Source organism: Phaseolus vulgaris, chromosome 11 (genome assembly GCF_051622355.1).
Source record: "Phaseolus vulgaris cultivar YP4 chromosome 11, ASM5162235v1, whole genome shotgun sequence".
NCBI lineage: Eukaryota > Viridiplantae > Streptophyta > Magnoliopsida > Fabales > Fabaceae > Phaseolus > Phaseolus vulgaris.
Genome location: NC_143508.1, coordinates 2,315,882 through 2,340,461, shown reverse-complemented (window position 1 = coordinate 2,340,461; position 24,580 = coordinate 2,315,882). Strand labels below are relative to the sequence as shown.

Here is a 24,580-nt window from a genome sequence, read left to right as displayed (position 1 = left end):
AAGAAAAAAAAACTTACTTCTAGGAAAAGAGTCATCAATCACATAGAATTGGGAGCTTCTTTTATGAAGCTACGGTTTTTCCAAACTAATAAAGTGCATGGGAATTAATAATTGTTTTTCATTGATCTAGGCACGTACGGTTTTTCCAAACTAATTTAAAGTGTATGGGAATTAATAATTGTTTTTCATTGATCTAGGCACAGGCGAAAATAACAGAAGAACAGTTACAATAATATACATACAGAAGAATTCCAAACTAATAAAGTGTATGAGAATTAATAATTGTTTTTCATTGATCTAGGCAAAGGCAAAAATAACAGAAGAATAGTTACAATAATATACATACAAAAGAACAGTTACAATAATATACATACAAGTAGAATGAACTAGAAGCGAGAAGATGGAAGAGGTTGAGAAGAGAGGAAATGAGAGAAGAGAGAAAGTGCCGGTTGTGGTGCAGAAATTGGAACTTGGTGGCCAGCACCTCTAACAGAGGCAAAAGTAAGACCACCTTCATACTCCTCCACCCACCCTGCCACTTCTACCCCTTCAAACCAAGCTCTCCACTCTTTCGTTACATTGAGTTTCAACTCTTCCAAACTATATTTGGTTGATAATATCGGAACTCTACCATCATAGTCTCCACTGTATACACATAAAATTACATGTCAAAATATTATAACCATAACTATATATTGAAAACAATCCATTATTTAATTGCATACCTGTACATCCAAATACGTAAACCAACATTTAATAACTTTTGAATTAGTGGCAGCACTGTCTCTGGAGAGTCATTCCATTTCTCAATTATATCGCTTCATCATAAAACAAATCATATTACTATAGTTTATCAAATTAGTTATATAAAAAACAATAAAATATTAATATGTGGGTAATAACCTGCAAACAGTAAATGGATAAGGCAGATTAGTTACATTTGCATGGATTGCACTCTGAACATTCTTCTTGTTGAAATACTTTCTTACATGATCATCTAGACAATAATTGTATCCCGATGATGTTAATGTATTCCAAAGAACCTGAAATGCAACAGAACAAAAACACGTATCTATATGCATGCTGAAAGGAATTTATAATACCTACAGGCTACCCAAATATAATATAATACTTACATGTTGGCTAACACCATGGGAAGCATCAACAAGTCTTGTTGAATTTGGTATTTCATAATCTTTGTCTTCGAGACACAACGGTGAGTAAATATTTAAAATGTCAATATTCGTATAACATTCTAAAAACTTTACCATATTAACTTTGCATTCTTTGGTGTGTCTCTTTTCACTGAAATTACAGTGTCTTTTTATTCCATCCCAGACTTGTGTTGAGATTATTCCATGGCTCCAGGCATAATCATATATCCCTTTCGCATCTGTAACCGTATTTATCACAGCATTTCCCATCTGAATTTTGATCAAAATAGTACTGGTCAATTTAATGAAAAATTTATACCAACATTTTTAATTTATAACTTGAAAATTTATTATGTCGCAAAAAGAGAGAGTTATAAAGATAATAGGTAATTACCATGAGTCCCTTCAAATTGATGTAAGGACCTCTTTTATTTCTTTCCTATATAAGGTCAGCAAGTTGTGGAGCATAATGTCCTGTGATTTAAATAAAATATTCATTAAAATACAGGTTATTCACAATTAAATATTTAAAAACAAAAAAAAGTAATTAGAGATTTCTTACCTCCATAACCCTCTCTTACAATATAAAATTCGTTGGATTTGAAGTTTGGAAATTTTTTAAACCAACCAACTAAAAAATTGTAGTTATCAAAAGCAGACACTTCATCACCAAGCTCACTTAAGTCCTTGGAATTGTTAGTATAAGAAAAACCAACACCAATAGGTGAGTCCAAAAATATGATGTTGGCAACTGAAAAATTAAGATAAGATAACGAAATTATGCTTCCAACTAATTAAATAAGTAATTTAAAATAATAACAACGAGATTACTTACCTTTATTCCAAGAAAATTTGTTAAATTTTATATGCTCTTCCTGGTCTATCAAAAATGGACCAATCTCTTGTGCTGCCCCAAAGGCAATTGAGGAGCAACCAAGTCCTACTCAACAAACAGTAACTAGGTCACAGGAAAGACATAGGACAAAAACAACAACACCACAAATATAATGAATTAAAATGAAGAAAAGGTTTGATCCATGCATACCTTCATTAATACCTCCATTAAGCCAAAGTACAATTGGTTTACTTGATGGATCATCTTCAGCTTCAAAAAACCAGTAAAATAATGCTTTCTCTTTATCTGGTTTTAACTTAATATAACCAGCATAGTGATTGAAATTCACTTCTGGTTGTCCCGGCAAATTTTTTACTATATCGCTCTCCGGTATCTCGTCTTGGACGACAGAGTTGATGAGAAGGGAAACAAACAGGGTCCAGAGTGCAAGTGTGAAGAGTGCAAGTGCCATTGATGAGAGGTGCATTTTGTTCGGGGGAGCTGTTAGGGTTGGAAGCTCGATTTCAAATCTACAGCTTTACCCAATCTCGATTACGCACCTACTGTTGCTGCTTCTGCCTTTACTCCACCACCGAACCAAATATGTACCAGGCTGTAACATAAAATATTCAAGCAAATAAGACACTAAGAACTGTTTTGGTGTTATGTATGAAAGAATTGAACAACAAACATTTTTACATATGCCAAAAAATGACTTAGGAATGTCGAATATAAATTTTAAAGAAAGACAGAACTTTGGTCTTTCAAGTATCCTATTTGCCCTTCTAGTGTTATCCACACTTAAGGATGAATTTGCACATCCACACTCAAGCTTGCAAATAAGTTCAACTTCAGGTTTGAGGTTGAAGTTTTTAGAAGTCCGAACTAGAATTGTCTTAAGATTTTAGGCATTGTTCTTCCATCACTTTCATTCTAAATCTATAGCACAAATTTACAAGTCGAATGTGGCTCTTTTTCAGTTCAATCCCAAGCCTCTCACATATTTGTTTACAAAAAACACCCAATATATTCTAAATGAAAAGGAAGCAATATTCAAATTTAAGGAAGATACTTTAATAATTATACCAGTCAATTATTATTTTTTTATAATTCGTCACACATGGTTTATACATTTTTTTAGTTTCATTTATTTGTTTGTTTTCTTGCATTGGCGAAGGGTTCTCTGATGCTATGTTTTCTCTTATGTTTTTGCTCTCATGCTTCATCTCGTCTTCTGCGAGCCTTCATTGTCTTCTTCGTACCATTGTAAGTTCGTTTCGAACTCTCTTTCTTTTTTACCATTGGTTTATATATTTTTTTCGTTTATCTTATTTGTCTGTCGGCGCTGCCTTCTCAAGGTTTAGAGTTTAGAGTTTTTTTTTTTTTTTTAAATAAGAATGCGACTATTTACCATATCCGCATTTATAAATGGCATTTAAGAATGCGGTTAAATAATCGCATTCTTATCTCTTGTATTTACGATTACGTGTGTTATCGTTTTTTAACATTTGTGCGCACCAGTGAATCCCCATATCTTTTTCTTTCTTTGATATATTGAAAAGAAATTATTAGAAGGTTAACTATACTTTAAATTATCATAATTCAATAATAAACACTTCACATAGTAATCCTAGATATACATCTTTAAATCAATACTTTTCATGTTTTTCTAATATATTACTATGCTATAAAAATTAATGTAAAAAAAAATAATCTTTTTTAATTGATCTAGCTAATTTAAATCATAGAAAAGTTTTGATATAAAAAAAAACTTTTCACTATTTAATTGTAATTAGCATAAATTCTTTAGATATTTATGGACATCTTTTAATTTCATTCATATATTCTTACAGTTATCAAATAGTTTTCTTATATATAAAACTAAAACTAAAATGATTAAATTTAAGAATTAAAAGACAAAAAAAATATATAATTATATTACATTCTTTTAACAATTTCGGTAAGATATATATTTAGTAGTTTAATATGAAATAATTGTTTATTTTAATTATATAATAAATATTATTAAGTAGACAGACATCATATAAATAATCTCTAAATTTAATCCGATGATAAAGTTTGCCTTTATTAGAGTACAAGTAAAAGGATAAAGAGTACAAGTAAAAGGATAAGAATTTACATATAGATAAAATGAAGATATTTGAAATTACTTGCCAAAATAACTATTTTTTCTTAATAAATTCTAATATCATGTTCTTTGTTAATTAACCCAGTTTTAAACAACAATATAATCAATTATATTTAACTTAAAAGAATTATTTCACTACAAGAAAATCATTAAATAAAAACTAAACATAGAGATAAAAAATAATTATCCACTATATTAACTAAATTAAATATTAATTTAGAGATTAAAAAACTATTTGTATCTAAAGTTGTTTTTATTATTTAATAAAAAATTATAAAATAATTTATAAATTGATATCTAATTTAGTTATCTAAGTTTTAGTTACTAATATTTTAGATTTTAAATTAGTCTCTAAAAAATTAATATAAACTAATTTTTAATATATAGTAAGTAGTTAAAATTTTGGTAACTAATAATTAGATACTAATTTAGAAATTAATTTATAAATTTTTATTAATAATATAAAATAGTTTAGATATCAATATTTTTTTAGTATGTAAAATAATATTTAATTTAGTTAAATAATAAATTATTATTTTAGTCTAAAGTTAATATTTATTTAATAGTTTTCTTATTTATGAAATTTAGGTTTTTGAAAAAGTTTTACATAATCCATTATATTGTAAGATGTTAAAAAAGATTTAGACAAAATAATCAATTATAACTTCACATAAGTTTAGAACTTGAAAAAACATATTTTGAGCCCTATAATTTATTATCTCTTGATATAACTGATTATTTGTGAGTTCAATAAAAAATAATAATTGATTATTTGTAAGTCTTTAAAACCATATGTTTTAATGCTGGCTTCCCGAGTTTATATTACCTAAAACTAAAGAATGCAATGATGGAACTCGAAGGGAATTTTTTTTTAATGACCAAAAGATACTATAATAATTATACCAGTCAATTATTATTTTTTTATAATTATTATTATATTTATTAGTAGATTTTTTTTTAGTAAATATATTGTGAGTATAAGGATTGCGATTAGAGATATGGATATACTGTTGGTTAGATTAGGGTTTGTTTTACTATTATGGTTAGGGATTATCATCATAATTAATTACAATACACAAAAATAAAATTATAACTAAATATAATACATAAAAATAAATTTATAACTAGTTATAATACGCGGAATCATTTGCATATCAATATAATTATAATGCACAAAAATAAATTCATACAAACACAAAAATAAAAGAACGATAATTTTTTCAATAAAAAAGAGACTACTGCAAAAGTAAAATATAACCATGTTAAAAAAAATAAAAACACAAATCCATCAACATATATCATATGTAAAACATAATTATGTTCATAAAAAAAACTAAAACATAAATGAAACAACACATATCATATATACATATTTAAGGAATATAAGCATGTTCATAAAAACAATCCAAACACAAATCCAGAAACACATGTTGGGTCCGAACACCCAAGAATCAACAGCAGCTAACCAGCAACTTCAAAGCAAATAAAAAAAAAAAATACCAGATGGGAAGTTGGGACTCGTCACTTCTTCTGCAGTGCCAGCGGCTCCAACCTCCACAGTTAGCCAAACACAGTTGCTGCAATCACCATCAAAACACACATTTCACAGACCTTGAGTGTTAACTTCTGGACTAACTACTTCCAAAACTTAACTCATTCATTAATTTCAGCTTATAGTGAAAATATATCCAAAGCATTAAACAAATTAATTAATAACAAATTAAATATATCCAAAGCAATCGCTCTTCACATTCCACACTCGCGATCTCTTTCACTCTCAATTACAAGATAGAGTGATAGGGAAAAGAACCCTAGAAGATGAAAAGGGAATAGAGAAAAGGGATTTATTATGTGTCCCGTGAGTTTTATCAGATCCCACTTTCATCTTCTGTTATGTGTCTCTTTCATCTCAAACATGGTTAGCTATCACTTTTCACATACCCTACTTTTTTTGTTTAAGTTTTGTTGTTTTCTACTCTGTATGTGCCAAAAGCTTTTAAAAGATCCCACTTTTACCTTTTCCCTTTCATGTTTCTTGCCAACCACAGCATACCTAAACGTACAATCAATTATTTTATCACATTATTGCATTTTCTCTCTTCAGATTAGCAACAGAGAAAACAAAATCTAAATTTTTTTATATTGATTTAAATTAGATTTTAACATTTTAATATTTTAATAGATTTTATCACGTGTCCTATTTTTTGTTGTGAAATAACATTAAAGTGGATGAATTATGACTTGTGAAAAGTTGCTTCCACCACTAACCCTATTTTTTCTTTCCATTTTTATTACGTTTCCTACGGCTTCCCTTCACTGCGTTGTGTTGTTGGGCAGTGATTCCACAGTGTGATGCACGTGCCTACTACTGTTCTCTTTTTTATTCTCCTAAGTACGATACCAACCAGAAATAGAAATACAACCTTCTATTACTTTCTATGTTTGTCTCTCTGCCACAAAGAAATAACCAACCAAATGATTTCCAATCAAATCATCAAACATCAGACTTTAAGTAAGTTGTTATAAATTTTTAAAACAATTACCTGCAACACGTTTTTCAGGTTATACGGACACTAATATTCCAAAATTGTACGTAAGTGGTTGGTCCATTCAAATTGTACTAAAAAATGTAAAATGAAAGCAGTAGCAGTCTAAAGCATACATTAAAATAAGACATCTACTTGTTGGCTTCTCCATTGGATTTAAATATTTAAACTCATATTTTTTCTTTCTCACTTCCTATAAATTGGAAAGATGAAAAGAAACATTATTATTAATATGAACAGAAAGGAAAAAAAAAATCTTAATAATTTTAATATTATTATTATTATTATTTTTCTTTATTTATTATTGAATAATTTTAATTTATTATTATAATTATATCATTTTATTATTAATATTATTATTTAAATTTTTATATTAATATTCACTTTTATTAATATCTTATAATAATATGAAGACGAATGAAGTGTAACTGGGACAGTTAAGTGTTTAGCAAAAGGTGAAGAATCTTTGTACCAATATTACTCTTACATAGTTCTTACATATGTAGTTCTTTTTGTTGTGGCCTTTAACTAGACTCTCAAGAAATTTAAGTTTCAACACGAAATAAATTTTAATATATATATATATATATATATATATATAATTTAATCATATGAATAATTAAAATCTCAAAGAGATGAAATATAAATATAAAATTAACATTTTTTCATACAATAACGTGTTACAAATTACTCAAATAATTAAATAATTAAAATATTTATTGTAACTATATATTGGCCCACAAATTTGGAAGGATAATTCGAATCTTTCGAACGAACCATGGAACTAAAAAAAATGAAATGATTGTTTTTTTCCAGATGAGCACTGAATATATAAGAAAACAGTATACAGAGTATGTGGGTGGTTTTTACATATATTAGGCTTCTAGTTGGGCAACTTCATTGAATGTTACCTTACTTTTTTTCTTTTCATACTTAATGTGATCTTTCTTTTCTCACAACTGACAATATTAATATACGTTTAAAATACATTGATACGAAGTAGTTTAAGTTTAGAAACTTATTTGACGTCTTTCTCTTTTTAAAAATGTTAGTTCAAATAAAAGTTAGTAATAATTTGTTTTATAAATGATAAAAATACAAACAATTAAAATAAAGAGTTGACATTTTATGTTAATAAATATATGTCAAAGAATTAGATATAAATGAAAGTATTTGATATCTTATCCAAGTTAAGAAAACAAAAACTCCTAGAAAATGTCAAAGAATTTATGGTAAGTAGAATTATATACTTCATAACTTTTTTTTCTTTTTTTTTGTTATATCAAAACTTTTATATGATTTAAATTAATTATATAAATTAAAAATGAAATATTTTTTTACATTAATTTTGATATCATTGTAATAAATTGACAAAATGTGAAACATACTGATTTAAAAATATCCGTATTTATAATTCTTCTATCATTGTTATTCAACTATAATCAAAGTATAAATTATAATTCACTTTCTAAAATTTTTTTGAAAAAAAAAAGATTTAAAATGATTGTTTACTTTTTATAAACATATAATGTATATTCCATTGAAATCATTTTTGGAATATTTAATTAATGTTTAATAATTAATATCCTTATTAAATATCTTAACATGTGGTATAATAAATAAAATATTATTTAATTATAACTTTTAAATAATATATCCTAGTACATATTTTTATGTTTTTATCTTTTTAATGTGATTGTAAAATTTTGTTTGTTAGTTGAGTTTTATTTTTATCTTTTAATTTGATTGTTAGGTTAATTTAACTTGGTTGTAATAACAGTATTCTATATTCCAAGTACTGTATTGGAGGTTTACATTTACATTCTTTTATTTGATGTAAAAAATAACAGTGATCAACGTATAATTATTACCTTACTTAATTTATGTTATTATAAAAGTATGAAGTTAAAAAAATATAACTATTTTTTAAAAAAAGTAAAAAAATAAAGAACAGACATGAAATTGTCTCAAAAGAAATTGGTATTAGTTGGAGAGGAGTCAGGCAACAATGTAGGTCTGTTAAAGAGGTGAAATCTAAAAAAGTTTTGGAAGAAACATGAAACTATGATGTAGTGTTGGAATTATCTGAAATTTCAATTTGTGTTAGAGTAAAATGAAATAAAATGTTCACGATATCTCTTACAAGAGGATCCACGTATTTTTTTATTTTATTTGATTAAGAACTGATTCATTGAAATGGAAAGAATAATTCTGACTATGCAAAACAACTAGATTGTTATCTAAGGAACGAAAACAAACAGAAAATGGAAAGTAAAAACATGAGAGTGCTTAGAAAATAATTTTTGAATACACTGATAAAGCTCTCTGTCTCCCAGATCAATGAAAGCAAAGCAAACTACATACAAATTAATTTAATACGATTGTGATAGGAGTAACGCGAGATTGGGATTAACAATGGTATAATAAATCGAGAAGACCCACATACGGTGGAACAACAAGATCTTTTTAAGAGAACACATCATCTGCAACATGGATCGTTGAAGATCTTAACCCAAAAAAATATTTTTTAAATTTGAGAATTCATAACCTTAAAAGGACAAAAGAAAATGTAGAAATGCATTTAAACTAACCTCCTTGGGACTTCTTGATAAGCTGAACAAAGTGTCTCCTGTAAAAATTGGCCCAGATCCAGGAAAATAGAAGATGCGGTTGCCGGAGATGGTGCCGGAGATGCGGTTGCCGTCTATGGTGCCGGAGATGCGGTTGCCGTCGAGGGAGATTCCGAGGAGGTTGGGGAGAGAAGAGAGGGAGGGAGGGAGTGTGCCAGAGACGTTGGTGTGGGTGATGTAGAGAAAACGGAGTTTGGTGAGTTAAAATTGAGGTAGGGGAGGTTGGCGACGGAGGAAGGGACAGGGTAGGGTTTGGAGTGTGTGTGCTTATGCCAAGTTAAGAAAATGGTATATTTATTGATTGCAGGTGTTGTGGTGATGCATTGCAGGTGAGGCTCAATAAATAGCACTCTCACTCTCTCTCAAATTAAGACCATGTGGTTGCTTATGCCAAGTTTCCTTTCACCTATTTAAGGTACTGCACAGTTGCCAATCATGTATGGCTTTTTCAGGAAAATGGTCTATTTATTGAGCTCACCTACAACACTACAGTTGCAGTTGCACCTCACACATCGTCTCTGTTCTTTATCGCACTATATTTTAGCATGCTATGGGAAATTAATAATGGAGTGCAGGTATAGACAACCTTTTACCACAAGGCAAAACTTTTCATTCTTCTACTCTTCCCAATTATTACGTACCATTATTCCAAACACAATCACATTATTATATATGTATAAATAATTAATAACCAAATGCTAAACTCACTAATCAATATATGCATGCATGCTCCCCTTTTTCTTTAGTCACTATATTCAGGCCTTTAATTTCTCAGCTTTATTTATCAAAAATAAAATATTTATACATAATAATGTCTGCTGGAGAAACAAAGCGTACGAACTAGGGTTTGGTCTCTCAATAATACACTCAATTAGGTAGTCCTCGACCCTCTTAGTCTGAGCTCTTTTATTAATATGTACTAGGATACTACATCTTAAGATATTTAATAAGGATATCAATTATTAAACATTAATTAAAATATTCAAAAATATGGTGATAAATATAATTTAGCAGTTACTAGTTAGAAGATACTATAAATTCTTTTTTATAACCATTTCGTTAAAGTAACTTTTTTTTAATATCTTACAGTAATATATTACTTCTTTTAGTATTTCATATAGCAAATAAAGAATGAATATTAAAATATAATTTTTTAATTAGAATAAATTTAATTATATAAAGGGTCAAAAAGTCAAGTTCCAAAATTATTATAAAGTTCAATATGATGTGTGTTTGTTAATATTCATAAAATTGCTTATTGATTTTAGAAATAATAATAAGTAATAAAATATCTTAATACTAAATAAATTTTGTTTTAAAACACTAAATATTACATATTATACTAGGTATATATTGCCATAAGAGAAATATAGATGTTTTTAATTTTTTTAGTATTATTCCTAAAACATTTTTATTTGATGTATAACCAAAACAAAATGAAAAAGGCATTTGAGTAGAAAATAGTTTTGTAAAAAATAAATATTTGAACACATAACAATACAAATACAAAGACATGACATGTGTTATATGAGAAAATTGTATAATTAGATGAAAAAATTGTATGTGAAAAGATGTACAATAACATTTAAAACAAGAAATGTACATACTGAGTTTATAATAATTTCAGTAATGTGGTGTTTATTTATAAAGATATCGAATAAATACAATTTAAAAGTGTGAAAAATAAAATAAAAAACATAAAAAAATAAGATAAATTTAATATTATAAATCTTTTTCTTTGATTAAGAACTCATACACTATATTAGATTAGAAAGAATAATTGTGATGATAAAAAATAATAAAAAAATGGTAAACATCAAAATAAATTTTGACAATTACTAAAAAAATCATTAAATAAATTTTGACAATTACTAAAAAATCATTAAATAAAAACTAATTAAATAGCATAACTTTTGGGTCAGCCGAATGTGTCCAGGCCTTTTATCCAATTTAGTGCGTATATAAAATCGCAAGGTCAGCAAATAGAAAAAATGATGGATCAGCCTAATGGGTCAGACAATTTTTAGAACGGATGGTATGGAAAAATGAAAAAAGGGGGTTCCATAAGTAAAGTACCAATTATTTTTTTATGTTTAGTAATGGTTTTAGTCGTAGGATTAGTTTCTAAGTTTTAAAAAAATTATAAATTTATAGTTTCAAATTTTTAAATACTAAATATGATAATTTAATTTAATTTATTTAAATTTATTGTTACCATAAAATATTTAATATGATAATAATTTGAAAGTATATAAATATTTATTCTCTCCTATAAATGTAAAGGCATCTTCTTTATGCTTTGATCTTTTATGTGCCAATTAAAGAAAAAGAATGAAGTGCACTACTTACGGTTAACGTTCACTCTGTCCACCTAACATCCCACCTTTGTCAGGTTTTTTTTTCTTCATCTTCATCGTTGATTTTTTTTATATTTTATTGAAATGTGATAGAAATGTTAAAAAGTAAATATTAGAAGGTTAGTAGAAATGGAAGTTAGAAAAATAATAATGTTTATTATTATAAATAATAAAGAAAAATATACCTCGTCTTTATATTTTAGTAAATAAAAAATAAAGATTTTTTATGAATACCTTTCTTTTCAACTTCTTCTCACTTTCATGGGGCCATGATATGTTAAGACTGCATAGATTTTGAAGACCTGAATTTGTCTCTGTGAAGGACCAAAGTCCACTTCAACAATAATTCAAAACCTAAATGTCTGGCAGTTTGCAACAATGGACACACGTGGAAAACAAACCTAGAGACAACAATAGTATAGACAAAGAAAAAGGTGAGGAAACAATAATTCTTCTTCCTTTGTCTCAGCCCTTTCTTTTCAAAAAAGTAATAAGAATTATAATGATAAAAATGAATGGTAGTTTATGTGATGGTGAGAGGCACATGATGTTGAAGTATTAGGCTTTAAAACGAATACAAAATAAAAGGTTTCCCGAGGCGTGAGTAATCACTGTCCGTAAGGACTTATCCGCGGTGTATTGCGTAAGTCCCCCAAGATACAACAGGAACTTCCCGGATATTTCCGAGGATCAGAACTAGCAAGTTACTCTTTAAAAGAGTAATACCCAATGGAACCCAATATAAAACTTAAAAATATAATAAAGTAAGTGAGGAGAGAGAAAGTGGAAAAGGAGAGAAGAAAAGAAGCTTCACGGTGGGTGGAGAAGATGAAGAGAGTGAATGAGAGAGATGTGCATTTGGAGAGGATGGAACCCCTCTTTATATAGGGATAGGAAGCAAAGATATTTTCCATCTCCATAGCTGATTTCAATTTGCTGTTGCACCTAATTTATTTTCTTGTTGCACTCATAACAGCATTTGACATCTTCAATCAACTTCCTCCAAAATCTTCCGCAACTCTAGGCACGTGGGTTCACAATTGTTTTTAAGATATTTTGCAATATCTACTTCGTTTTATAACAATCCCCCACATATTGCAAAGGATAAAGATAAAGAGAAAGAAAAAAAAATAAAAAAAAATAAAAAAATTTTGGGTTCATCTAAGATGTAATGCATCAGATCTGGTATAGCAAGCTATATCAACCAGTCTTAGATTGATGAACGTAACACATAGTGTAGTTGGTATAGCAAGCTATATGAACCAAGACACTTAGTATGTGTTAGAGGTTTATAAATCACAATACACCCCCACATTACTTGCTGTTATCGCTGTGTTGCGCTACTAGGCCATGCGCGTGCCCGATATTCATGAGTGCTATAGAGATCTTGCCAAGATCTCATGCAAGCGGCCCCACTTGACACTCATATAGGTGATTTCATCAAGTGTATACTGCAAATTATACACCACCCATAAGGGATATGAAAATCATTAAAACTTTGTAATTCGTTAAAACTCTTTTACCTCTGAATTTTAACCACAAAGTTTATCCTCTCGATAATGCAGTATCTAGCACTTTCACACACACCATAGGAATGGACAAAATTGATTTAAAATCAATATTAGTGCTAGCAGAACTAACAAGTGACTTGTTTTTACCCATATGAACCTTATTCATGGGATCTCCAATCACAAAGGTTGGGTTTCCATCACTTGTTTGTTTGCAAGTGGCTTAAGTCCCATTCCCCTCGATGTTTCTAAAATCATTTTTCTCCCTAGGGGTTTTGTCAGAGGATCTGCCAGATTCCGTTCTGACTTGACATAGTCAATAGAAATCGTTCCACTCTTTAACAACTGTTTCACCAAATTGTGTCTCAATTGTATATGTCTATTCTTTCCATTATAGCTTTTATTTTTAGCTATAGCTATTGCCGATTGGCAATCACAATGCATTGATACAGATGGGGTTGGTTTCATTCCTAAAGGAATGTTTGCTAAGAAGTTTTTCAACCACTCAGCTTCACTACCAGCCATTTCTAGAGCAACAAACTCAGATTCCATTGTTGATCTTGCGATAATAGTTTGCCTGGCTGATCTCCATGTAACTGCACCACCCCCAAGTGTAAATACATAACCACTAGTGGATTTTGTCTCATCTGAATCAGAGATCCAGTTAGCATCACTGTACCCTTCTAGCACAGCGGGAAATCCACTATATTCAATGGCATAATCCATTGTACCTCTCAAGTATTTCATGAGTCTCGCAAGTGCTTCCCAATGATCCTGACTAGGACATTGAGTGTATCTACTCAATCTACCTACTGCATAAGCAATATCTGGTCTAGAAAAGCTCATTAAATGCAATAAGCTCCCAATTATCTGGGCATACTGAGTTTGAGAAATAGATTCTCCTCTGTTCTTCTTTAATTTAGAGTTAGCATCATAAGGGGTACTCACTGACTTAAAGTCATAGTAACCAAACTTCTTTAGAAGTTTCTCAGTGTATTTTTCTTGGGATAGTAATATACTATCTCCCTTCCTTATGATTTTAACTCCTAGAATCACACTTGCTTCACCCATGTCTTTCATCTCAAACTTAGATCCAAGAAACAATTTTGTTTTATAAACTATATCATTGCATGTACCAAAAATTAGCATGTCATCCACATACAAACATATAATGACATATTCACCATTCTCAGATCTAGAATACACACATTTATCAGCATCATTGGTAGAAAAACCTTCACAAAGTAAAACATTATCAAGTTTTTCATGCCATTGTTTTGGTGCTTGTTTCAAACCATACAGAGATTTTAAAAGTTTGCATACTTTTTCCTTTTGACCTAGGACTACACAACCTTCAGGTTGAGTCATATAAATTTCCTCTTCTAATTCACCATTCAGAAAAGCTGTTTTAACATCCATTTGGTGAATTACTAACTTATGGATAGATGCTAAGGCTAGCAATACACGAATAGAGGATATCCTAGTAACAGGTGCAAAAGTATCAAAGTAATCTATGTTATGTTTTTGAGTAAACCCTTTAGCAACTAATTTTGCCTTATATTTCTCTATGGATCCATCAGGATGATACTTCTTCTTAAAGATCCACTTACAACCAATGGGTTTTGCTCCTTTAGGCAGATCTACTAAGGTCCACGTATTATTTTTCTTAATTGATTCAAGCTCTGTTTTAATGGCCTTATCCCAATGTTTAGCATCAGGAGCACTAGTAGCTTCTACAAAACTTATTGGATCATTCTCAACTAGATAAGTATAAAAGTCATTTCCAAAAGATGTTTCCTTTCTCTGTCTTTTACTTCTTCTAACATCCTCACTCAAGGTATCACTAACACTATCTATAGGTTGTTCAGATGTACCACTACTCTTTAGCGGAAAGATGTGTTCAAAGAACTCAGCGTTTTTTGTCTCTACTATAGTGTTGCGTTCAATTATATCACTATTAAGAACTAGAAACCTATAGGCAGCACTATGTTCTGCATATCCTAAGAACATACAATCAGATGTTTTAGAGCCTATTTTCCTTTTCTTAGGATCAGGTAACATCACTTTAGCCAAACTCCCCCACACTCTTAGGTATTTCAAATTAGGTTGATAACCTTTCCACAACTCATAGGGTGTTTTACCAGTTTTCCTATGTGGTATCCTATTTTGTAAAAAACACGCAGTAAGCAGAGATTCACCCCATAAATTATCAGGAGCATTAGAACTAATAAGCATGGCATTCATCATTTCTTTAAGAGTCCTATTTTTCCTTTCAGCTACTCCATTAGACTCAGGTGAATATGGTGGGGTTACTTCATGAATAATACCTTCTTTTACACAATAGTCATTAAATAAAACATATTCACCACCTCTATCTGATCTAATTCTCTTAATTTTCTTATTAAGTTGATTTTCTACTTCCGCTTTATAAGTTAAAAACATATCAAAGGCTTCATCCTTATGTTTAATTAAATACACTTTGGTGTATCTAGAAAAATCATCTATAAAGGTTACAAAATAATTTTTACCACCTCTAGACATGGTTTGTTTTAAATCAGCAAGGTCGGTATGAATTAAACCAAGAATTTCAGTTTGACGTTCTACAAAGTGACATGTTTTCTTCGTTATTTTAGATTCTACGCATACATCACATTTACTACTTTGTTTGTCATGCATGTTGATTAATCCTAGTCGTTGCAATTTTATAACATACGAAGAATTCACATGTCCTAATCTAGCATGCCATATATCATACGAGTCAACTATATAAGCAGAAGATTTAGATTCATTCATAATTTCAGAAATGTTTAATACAAAAAGGCCTTGATCACAATATCACTTTCCCACAAAAACATTGTTTTTTGTCATAACAATCTTGTCAGATTCAAATGACACTTTAACCCCAACTTTGCTTAGTAATGCCACAGAGACCAAATTAACTCTAATTGATGGCACATGTAGCACATCATTCAAAGCTAGAGTTTTACCAGATGTGAGTTTCAGAAGAACTTTTCCTTTTCCTAGGACAGGAGTTGTGATGAGCATATATTTATTCACACACAATAGCCTTAATCATAGATTATTGGACTATAATAATAAATAAATCCATTGTTTTAATTAATATTCTTATAATTGGGTTTATTTGGGCCTTAACTATTATTATTGTTAATTTTTTCTTTTTAGAGTAAATTATCTAGAGGAAGCATCTACCTTTGTGAATGGGCCAAATATGCAAAAGTCCAAGTTGCTTCTTGAACCAAAACAAAAAAAATATTCTGAGGAGAAGAAAGAGAAAATAAAAGCTACAAGATTCCAGAAACAGAATTGGAAGCAAATCTTCTGCAAAATAAAAAGAATTATGGAAAGTAAAACTGTTTACAAAATCTAAACTGCAATATTTTCCCAAGATCCTTGGAGCAGAAAAGCCTATAAAAGGACACAAGCATCAAGGAGAAAAGAGAGAGCTTCATAGGGTTTTCTTAGTTTATTTTCTTCTTTGTAATTCTTTTGTTTTGCCTCCGCATGGAAGGCTAAACCATTTTGGTTGATTCCTCTGTAATTTCCCATTGAGCTCTGAGGTTTCGTTCAATAAAAGTTTCTATTTTTAATTCTCTATAGCAGTTGTTTTTATTGTCTAATCTCCTGGAAAACTAGTTTTTGTGAGAGGTTGTACTTGAACGCATGATTGAGAGTCTTCCTTATCTTAAACTTTGGTTTCTTAGTTAGTTCGCATCGTTCTAATTAATTTCTTGGGCGCATGATTCAAGAGAGAGGAGGTAAGCATTCCCATGGAGTATACGCATGGAACAAAGTGGGTATTGATTAAACTAGTAGACGCATGCTTTACTGGTGAGTTTCAGTTGAATTAGATCGACGCATGTTCAATCTGGTTTAGCTCTGTTGGAGGATTGAGAAAAGATTAATCTTTAGAGAACCTGTGAAGAATTCAATGGTGGAAGAACTTGGGATCAACCGCTTTTTATTTGCTATTTTAATATCTTTTATATTTTTTGCACAACTATCTCAAACCCCCTTTTCATCTTTATTGTTATTGCTAACTTTTATTGCTTGCAGATAGATTTTAAATCCTGATCAACTGATTTTACTATTGGATTCGTTGGGAGACGACTTGGGGACATTTGTCCACGATTATACTATCATCTCTCTAGTGTTAGACAAGTCTACGCTAGAATCATATTAATTTGACAGCAAAACGACAGCTATCAAGTTGTCCTGGAGTCACCGAGATATACTTGTTCTTCTCCATCCCCCACACTTGTGTAGGAGGTGAACACATTTCTGTTTGCACAGATGTGTCTGGTAGCCCCAGAGTCTACCACCCATTTGCTCACATTTGTCACAAGGTTTACTTGTGAAACGACTGCCACAATAGTATCTTCCCCTTCGGCTAGATTTGCCTTAGGAGGATAGTCGTTTTTAGCCCTATGTCTGCACTGAGGTGCATGATGGCCTGGCTTTCCACAGACAAAGCAATTACCTTTTTTCTTGAAAGTGGGGTTAGTTCCACTGGGACGAGAGAATTTGTTATTAGGTTTCTTTTTGTGATCAAATTTTTTCTCGTACCTTTTTGGAGCTGGTTTGTCTTCTATCACGTTTGCTTTGGCAGACAAAGCTTTGGCCTTTGCAGCAGCGCACTCCTTCCTGTTTGTGTCTTCAATGATGATGTGGGTGATCAAATCTGATAGAGACATCTGTTTCTGTCTGTGCTTCAGTTGTTGTTTGTAATCCGTCCAAGACTGCGGAAGCTTTTCGATCAAGAGTTCGGACACGAATTCATCTGGCAATTTTATGCTTTCAGTTTTGATATCTTCAATCAGCTTGTGATATTCGTTTATTTGGATTTTGATGTCTTTGCCTTCGATCATCTCCCAGCGGTAGTATTTTGCAATTACGAACCTTTGTCTGACGATGTCTTCGGCAGTATATTTGAGGATAAGAGAATCCCAAATATCTTTCGCATTCTTATAAGAAGCATAAACATCGAACAGATCGTTAGATAACACACTGAGTAAAGTGTGACAACATACCTTATTCGCATGGATCCAGTCGTCAACTTGTTTCGCAGCCGTGGTTGAGTCGGGTTTGGCAGTTGTAAGTGCATGAGCAACTCCGTACATGTCCAATAGGGTGGACACGCGTTCTTGCCAACGTCGGAAGTTCTGACCGGTGAAGACTTCAATTTTGGAGACGTCCGGAAAAGGTTTCGCAAAAATGGTTTGCGTTGCGGAAACAACATTTGATGTTTCCGGAGCAGTGTTGTCGTTGTTGTTCGGATTTTCAGCCATAAGTCCTTACGATTGTTGAAGTATTAGGCTTTAAAACGAACACAAAATAAAAGGTTTCCCGAGGCGTGAGTAATCACTGTCCGTAAGGACTTATCCGCGGTGTATTGCGTAAGTCCCCCAGGATACAACAGGAACTTCCCGGATATTTCCGAGGATCAGAACTAGCAAGTTACTCTTTAAAAGAGTAATACCCAATGGAACCCAATATAAAACTTAAAAATATAATAAAGTAAGTGAGGAGAGAGAAAGTGGAAAAGGAGAGAAGAAAAGAAGCTTCACGGTGGGTGAAGAAGATGAAGAGAGTGAATGAGAGAGATGTGCATTTGGAGAGGATGGAACCCCTCTTTATATAGGGATAGGAAGCAAAGATATTTTCCATCTCCATAGCTGATTTCAATTTGCTGTTGCACCTAATTTATTTTCTTGTTGCACTCATAACAGCATTTGACATCTTCAATCAACTTCCTCCAAAATCTTCCGCAACTCTAGGCACGTGGGTTCACAATTGTTTTTAAGATATTTTGCAATATCTACTTCGTTTTACAACACATGATAGCATGGACATGAGTGGAGTCAGGGGTGGGTAATTATTATTTATAGATTTTAGCACTAGATTGATTGATGACCAAACACATGGTCTGTTCTTTATGGGAAATTAATAATATTAAAATTTAGATTGAAAAGATATAAATTAAATAGAAAATAATAAATTCAAAATCAAAGCACTGTTTGTCAGTTAATGTTGGTGACTGTGGATTGCAAGTTTGAAGACCGGCACAATGGATGCGTGTTGTAAGTTTTCCTCATACAACTTCTTCTCAAATGTAAATTGGCAATTATAGAGTTGTAATTGTAAAACATTTGATCCAATTGTTTAAACAAATTAAAAATATAGTAAATGCATCATTTATAATAAAAAAATATGAAAAACGTTTTTTCTTAATACTGTTCATTAATATGTTGCATAGTGGTATTGATGGAAGTCACGTGGTACTAAGGTGCCAATGGGAGTGATATGGTACTCGGGACAATTTTGTAAGACTGTAAGTATTCAAGTGCAGATACGGAAGCGAAGAGTTACAAGAAAATTTAAAATTACATACAGTCAAAATTTATATTTAAGATCATAAATTCGTATGTAAAACATAGTTACATATGGATTATATAAGGAAAAAATCTGGATGTAAAACTATCGTAGATAAGTGTTATGTAATTACATATAAATTAATCCGTATGTAATCCCTATGTAATTACATACGGATATATCTGTATGTAATATCCGTGTGTAGTTACATACGTATTCATTCCTTCAGCGATGTGAGGAATACCCGACACAGGACCGTGTCGTCTGAGATATAAAGGCTCATGTGTGTGGTATACGCATCCATGTGTTCGTCCGAATCGGTTGTGCCGTCATAGCAATCTCTATTGAAGCCTTTCTACTTGTGTGGCAGCGGTACTTAGATTACGGAATCAATAAAAGGATGTCAGCGGACCGGGTTTAAGGTACCGATCATGAGGGCTGACTTGTTTGAGTAGGACTCGTCGTCCATCTCTTGGGTGTGTATCTTTTCCTTTGACTCATCAACAATATTGGGGTCAGTGGAGGTAGTGAAGGACCTACCGACAAGATTGATTGGTCCAACGAACGGTGTCCTCTCCCTAAACTTCCTTTTCATCATAACTACCTAATTTTATGCTTACCTAATTTTAACGGAAAAAAAAACATTTATACAATTTCAAATTTATTTATTATTTAAGATACTAAATTGTACTAGGATGACCGACCGGTCTTGTGACCCGGTCAACCCATGTGTCAAGACCATACTTTAAGGTACGAGGTCGACCATGTGTCACACGTGGCCGACCGACACAAAGTGCTCAAGTCAAAGGTTGACCCAATTAACAAAGGTTAACCTATAGTTAGGAAACGACCTAATCCAACCCTAATCGCCAAGTAACCCCCTAATCCGGCCCAACAGCGAGGGCCCATCAAGGTAATATAAATATCACGCATTTCAAGGAAGAAGGTACGTCATTATCCACAGTATTCCAGCCAGCCGAATACGATACCCCACTGACTTGAGCGTTGGAGTGCCATCTGCAGGTACCCCACCCGCCTGAGGAGTCATCCTACGAGAAGAACCGAAGGAGGAAGTGAAGCACGACCGACCGAGTGACATCCGAAGACAATAGTTCTCCCAGTCCCCAACCTAGTTCGAGAACAATTGGCGCCCACCGTGGGGCCGAGGAGAGCCAGCAGCAACCACAGCAGTAGATGGTATCAACCCGCAGCATGGCAAGCATGACCGAAGCAGACCAAACAGCAATGATGATGGCCCTTCAGAAGGAGCTAGCAGAGATGAAGAAGGCGCACGAGGAAACTGCTAAGAAGAATGAGGAGGAGATCAAAAACCTCCAAGAAGAGAACAAGCGGATGAAGAGACTGGTCGAGGGGGTGCCGTCCCTCGCCATGACTAATCAGGCCGGCAGGTCCCATGCCACCGGGGCCGGCGTCCAGGCCGAGAAAGACACCAAGAATGACTTCACTCTGGAAATGGATGGGGAGTCCCATCCCAGCAAGACAATCAACACCACCGCTCCAGCGGGTCCGGACCGACGCCATCCCTTCACCGACCGTGTCATGGAAACCCCCTTGCCAGACAAGTGGAAAGGCTTCAACAGGGATCGTTATGATGGGACGACCGACCCAGATGAGCACGTGGACGCGTACACGACCCACATGAGCCTGTACACCACGGACGACGCAGTATTCTGCCGAGTCTTTCCAACCTCTCTAAAGGGCAGCGCTCTGAGTTGGTTCACCAAGCTCCCAGCACACTCTATAGACTGCTTCGAAACCCTGGTAGCCAAGTTCGACGTCCAGTTCGCAACAAGCCGCCCCCACCATCTGACATCCATAGCCCTGGTCGGCATTCGTCAAGAGAAGGGGGAGTCCCTCAGAACGTTCATCGACCGGTTCAGCAAGACCGCTATGAGCATTCGAAACCTCAGCCCTGAGGTGGCGATGCATCACATGCTGACCGCCCTCAGACCCGGCCCATTTGCCGACAGCCTGTGTATGCAGCCTGCTACCAACCTCGACGATCTCAGACGACAAGCGGCGAAATTCATGCAGCTGGAGGAACTTCGTGAATTCAGAAACAACGCCCGAGTCGAGGCAAGCGGGGAAAAGAAAGAAGACAGAGAACGGCAAGGAAGGTCCCGAACCGGTCGGGACTAGAAAAGGGACAATCGCGGACCCCGCTTCTCTCGCTACACATCTTTGAACGCGGAGAGGAGCAAAATTTTGCAAGAGGCCCTGAGCGCCGAGATGATACCACCGCCCCGAAGGGCCTTGAGCCCAGAAAATGCCGACCGCAACAAACGACTGTATAAATATTTATATATAATATTTATACAGTTTCAAATTTACTTATTATTTAAGATACTAAATATCTAATAGTTATAATAAATTTAAACTAAAATTAATTAAATTATGCTATCTAGTATTTAAAGATTGAAACTATAATTTTAATTTTAATTTTAAAAAGAAAAAGCAGGAAATCTAGAAATAGTAATAATAATAATAAGAATTATATTGATAAAAATGAATGGTGAGAGGCAGAGAGAGGTTTGATAGCATGAACTTAAGTGGAATGAGGGGTGGGTGGGTAATTATTATTTATAGATGAATAGGTGCATCTATATTTAGGGTTTAGGGGTATCATTTTACACATTTTGTCTCTAAGCTTCCATTGGAGAATGACTTGGACAGCCATGCAAGGACATTGCTATTTACGTCCAAGACTTGCCATAAAGCAACAACGTCATTCATCACTCAGAATGCTATCATATAGATTCTTGCAAACACAATCACATTATTATGTATAAATAATTAATAACCACCATTACGCTTTAATTATTACCTACCATTATTCCAAACACAATCACATTATTATGTATAGGTCTCCTCGTGAATCCACAACCTGGGGTAGTTGGTGGATTTGCGGAAAACGTAGTTGCTTTTAATGGAGTGGTTTAATGCCCATTAATGGGGATAATGAAGAAGCATGCGTGACCATGAATGAGGGTGCAATTCTCGAAGAAGAACATGTAGTAAATGTGGTGGGCTCCCTCGAGAATATCCACCCTGGGTTTAATGGAGGAGCAGCGGAAAACGAAGTAGCTTTAAATGCAGAAGTGGCTCACGTAGTGGAGGTGGTTGGGAACGAATTAATGGGTGTTAAAGCTGCAGATGTAGGCGTGACCATCTCTTTGAGTGCAGCTCATGTAGAGTCAACAAAGATGGGTGATTCTAAGTTTGGTATTAATGAGTAGGGGCATGCAAAGATTGTTTTGGGTGTTGGTGGTGAAAAAGAGGGAGTGAGTGGGTCATTAATGGGGCGTGGTTTGCTCCCATTTAATGTGGAGTGTTCCACTCACTTACCCAGCATTAAAATGGGGCATGCAAAGAGCCGTCTAGGCTTAAATAAGGACATTTCAAACACGTGGATGAAGGAGTTTGAAGAGAGTCTTGGTGGTGTTGGTGCTTTGGGCCACGAGGAAAGCTTGGGCTGGGAAGGAGATTCGATTAGGCTAGGCCCAAGGTTGGAAGAGTTGGAACAATCTGGTTGGAGGGAGGTAGGATTGGGTGACGTGGCATTTATAGACCATGTAATAAGTGGTGAGATCATGGGTCATATGGTAGTAGATGACAGAGGTAATGTGCAGGGATTGGTCAGTGGGCAGAAGAAGGGCTATGAAGTTGATCAGTTGGTTGTGGAGGGGAAGGGTATACACAGCCCTTCGAGGTCCTTTGGCGGGACACAGGCGAACAATTTCTTGTTACTCGTTTCGAGAAAGGGGTCGAATCTAGAAATGGATAAGTTTGTCTTTTCAGATTTTTTCTTTGACAATAATAATCTGGTGGATGTAAGGGTGGATCAGGCAATTTTTCTGGTTCATCAACCTACTATGAGAAACGATTCTCTAGCCATATTTGATAGTGCAATTAAAAATTGCAACAGAATTTTTTGGGTGAAAAATGACAAGAACGAAGCCTCTAGTGTGTGTGGAATGTTGGTAAAGAAGCTGGGTATTCTCACCCTAGACGAGAAGACTTAGTTATTGGTAGTTTACAAGCTTTGACGTATCAGGATGGTCGCAAGGTAAGGAAGTCAAGGGGGGAGACTAGTCAGTTTGCCGATGAAGATAATTAGTTTGAATGTCAGAGGACTAGGAGGCACTATGAAAAGAAAATATTTAAGTAATTTGATAAGTAAGGAAGGGGCGGATATGGTGTGTTTGCAGGAGACGAAATGCTCTGAAGTTAGTAAAGAGAAAGTGTGCCTTATTTGGGGAAATAACAATGTTGATTGGGTTGGAAACAAAACGGTAAACAGTGCTGGAGGGGTACTTACGATCTGGAACAATACGACTTTTCAGATATTTAGTTTTGTTAATAGAAGGAATTACTCTATCATTAAGAGCCTTTGGAAGGTAGGCAATGGATTACATGTTTCCATCGTGAATGTCTACTGCTGTGGCTCACTACGGGAGATGAAAGTGATTTGGTGGATTGAAACTATAATTTTAATCTTTACTGCGTTGTGTTGTTGGGCAGTGATTCCACAGTCTCATGCACGTGCTTACTACTGTTCTCTTTTTTATTCTCCTACGGTACCAATCAGAAATAGAAATACAACCTTTTATTACTTTCTATGTTTGTCTTTGTGCCACAAAGAAATAACCAACCAAACTAATAACAATTAAAATAAATTTATTAAATAATAATATTAACAATTATTTTTTATTTTTTATTTATAAAATATTTTTTATATGTATCTATGATAAAAATAAAAATATTAAATATTAAATAAATTTAAGCAGTAAAAATATTTAATAATATTATTAATAAAGATAAATACTAATAATTAATAATAAAGAAATTATTTATAATAAATAAAAATAAATATACAAAATTTTAATTACTACAAATTATTTTTATTTTTAAAGATTAAAATAAATTTATAAATTTACATTATAATATTTTAAAAAATTAAAAATTTTCTCACACACATCACATCACTTAC

The 24,580-nt window shown here is 32.8% G+C and overlaps 1 protein-coding gene and 1 pseudogene across 2 annotated transcripts; one reads left to right on the top strand and one right to left on the bottom strand.

Annotated features, from left to right (window-relative positions):
* Nucleotides 1-249: 249 nt before the first annotated feature.
* On the bottom strand, nt 250-9,628 carry LOC137838244 (serine carboxypeptidase-like 35; annotated as a pseudogene). Its single transcript, XR_016517768.1, has 10 exons — nt 9,276-9,628; nt 5,639-5,715; nt 2,200-2,602; nt 1,990-2,094; nt 1,717-1,905; nt 1,549-1,628; nt 1,137-1,424; nt 904-1,043; nt 726-818; nt 250-645 (listed from the first exon to the last, which is right to left on the bottom strand). The product of XR_016517768.1 is annotated as a serine carboxypeptidase-like 35 (transcript).
* Nucleotides 9,629-20,781: 11,153 nt separating this feature from the next.
* On the top strand, nt 20,782-21,729 carry LOC150022953 (uncharacterized). Its single transcript, XM_090297251.1, has one exon. The coding sequence runs from the start codon at nt 20,782-20,784 to the stop codon at nt 21,727-21,729; it is 948 nt and encodes a 315-aa protein (XP_090153377.1).
* Nucleotides 21,730-24,580: the final 2,851 nt, after the last annotated feature.

Bases quoted from the DNA above. Each gene is read 5' to 3' on its own strand.
- LOC150022953 (XM_090297251.1), top strand. From the start codon at position 20,782: ATGGCAAGCATGACCGAAGCAGACCAAACAGCAATGATGATGGCCCTT.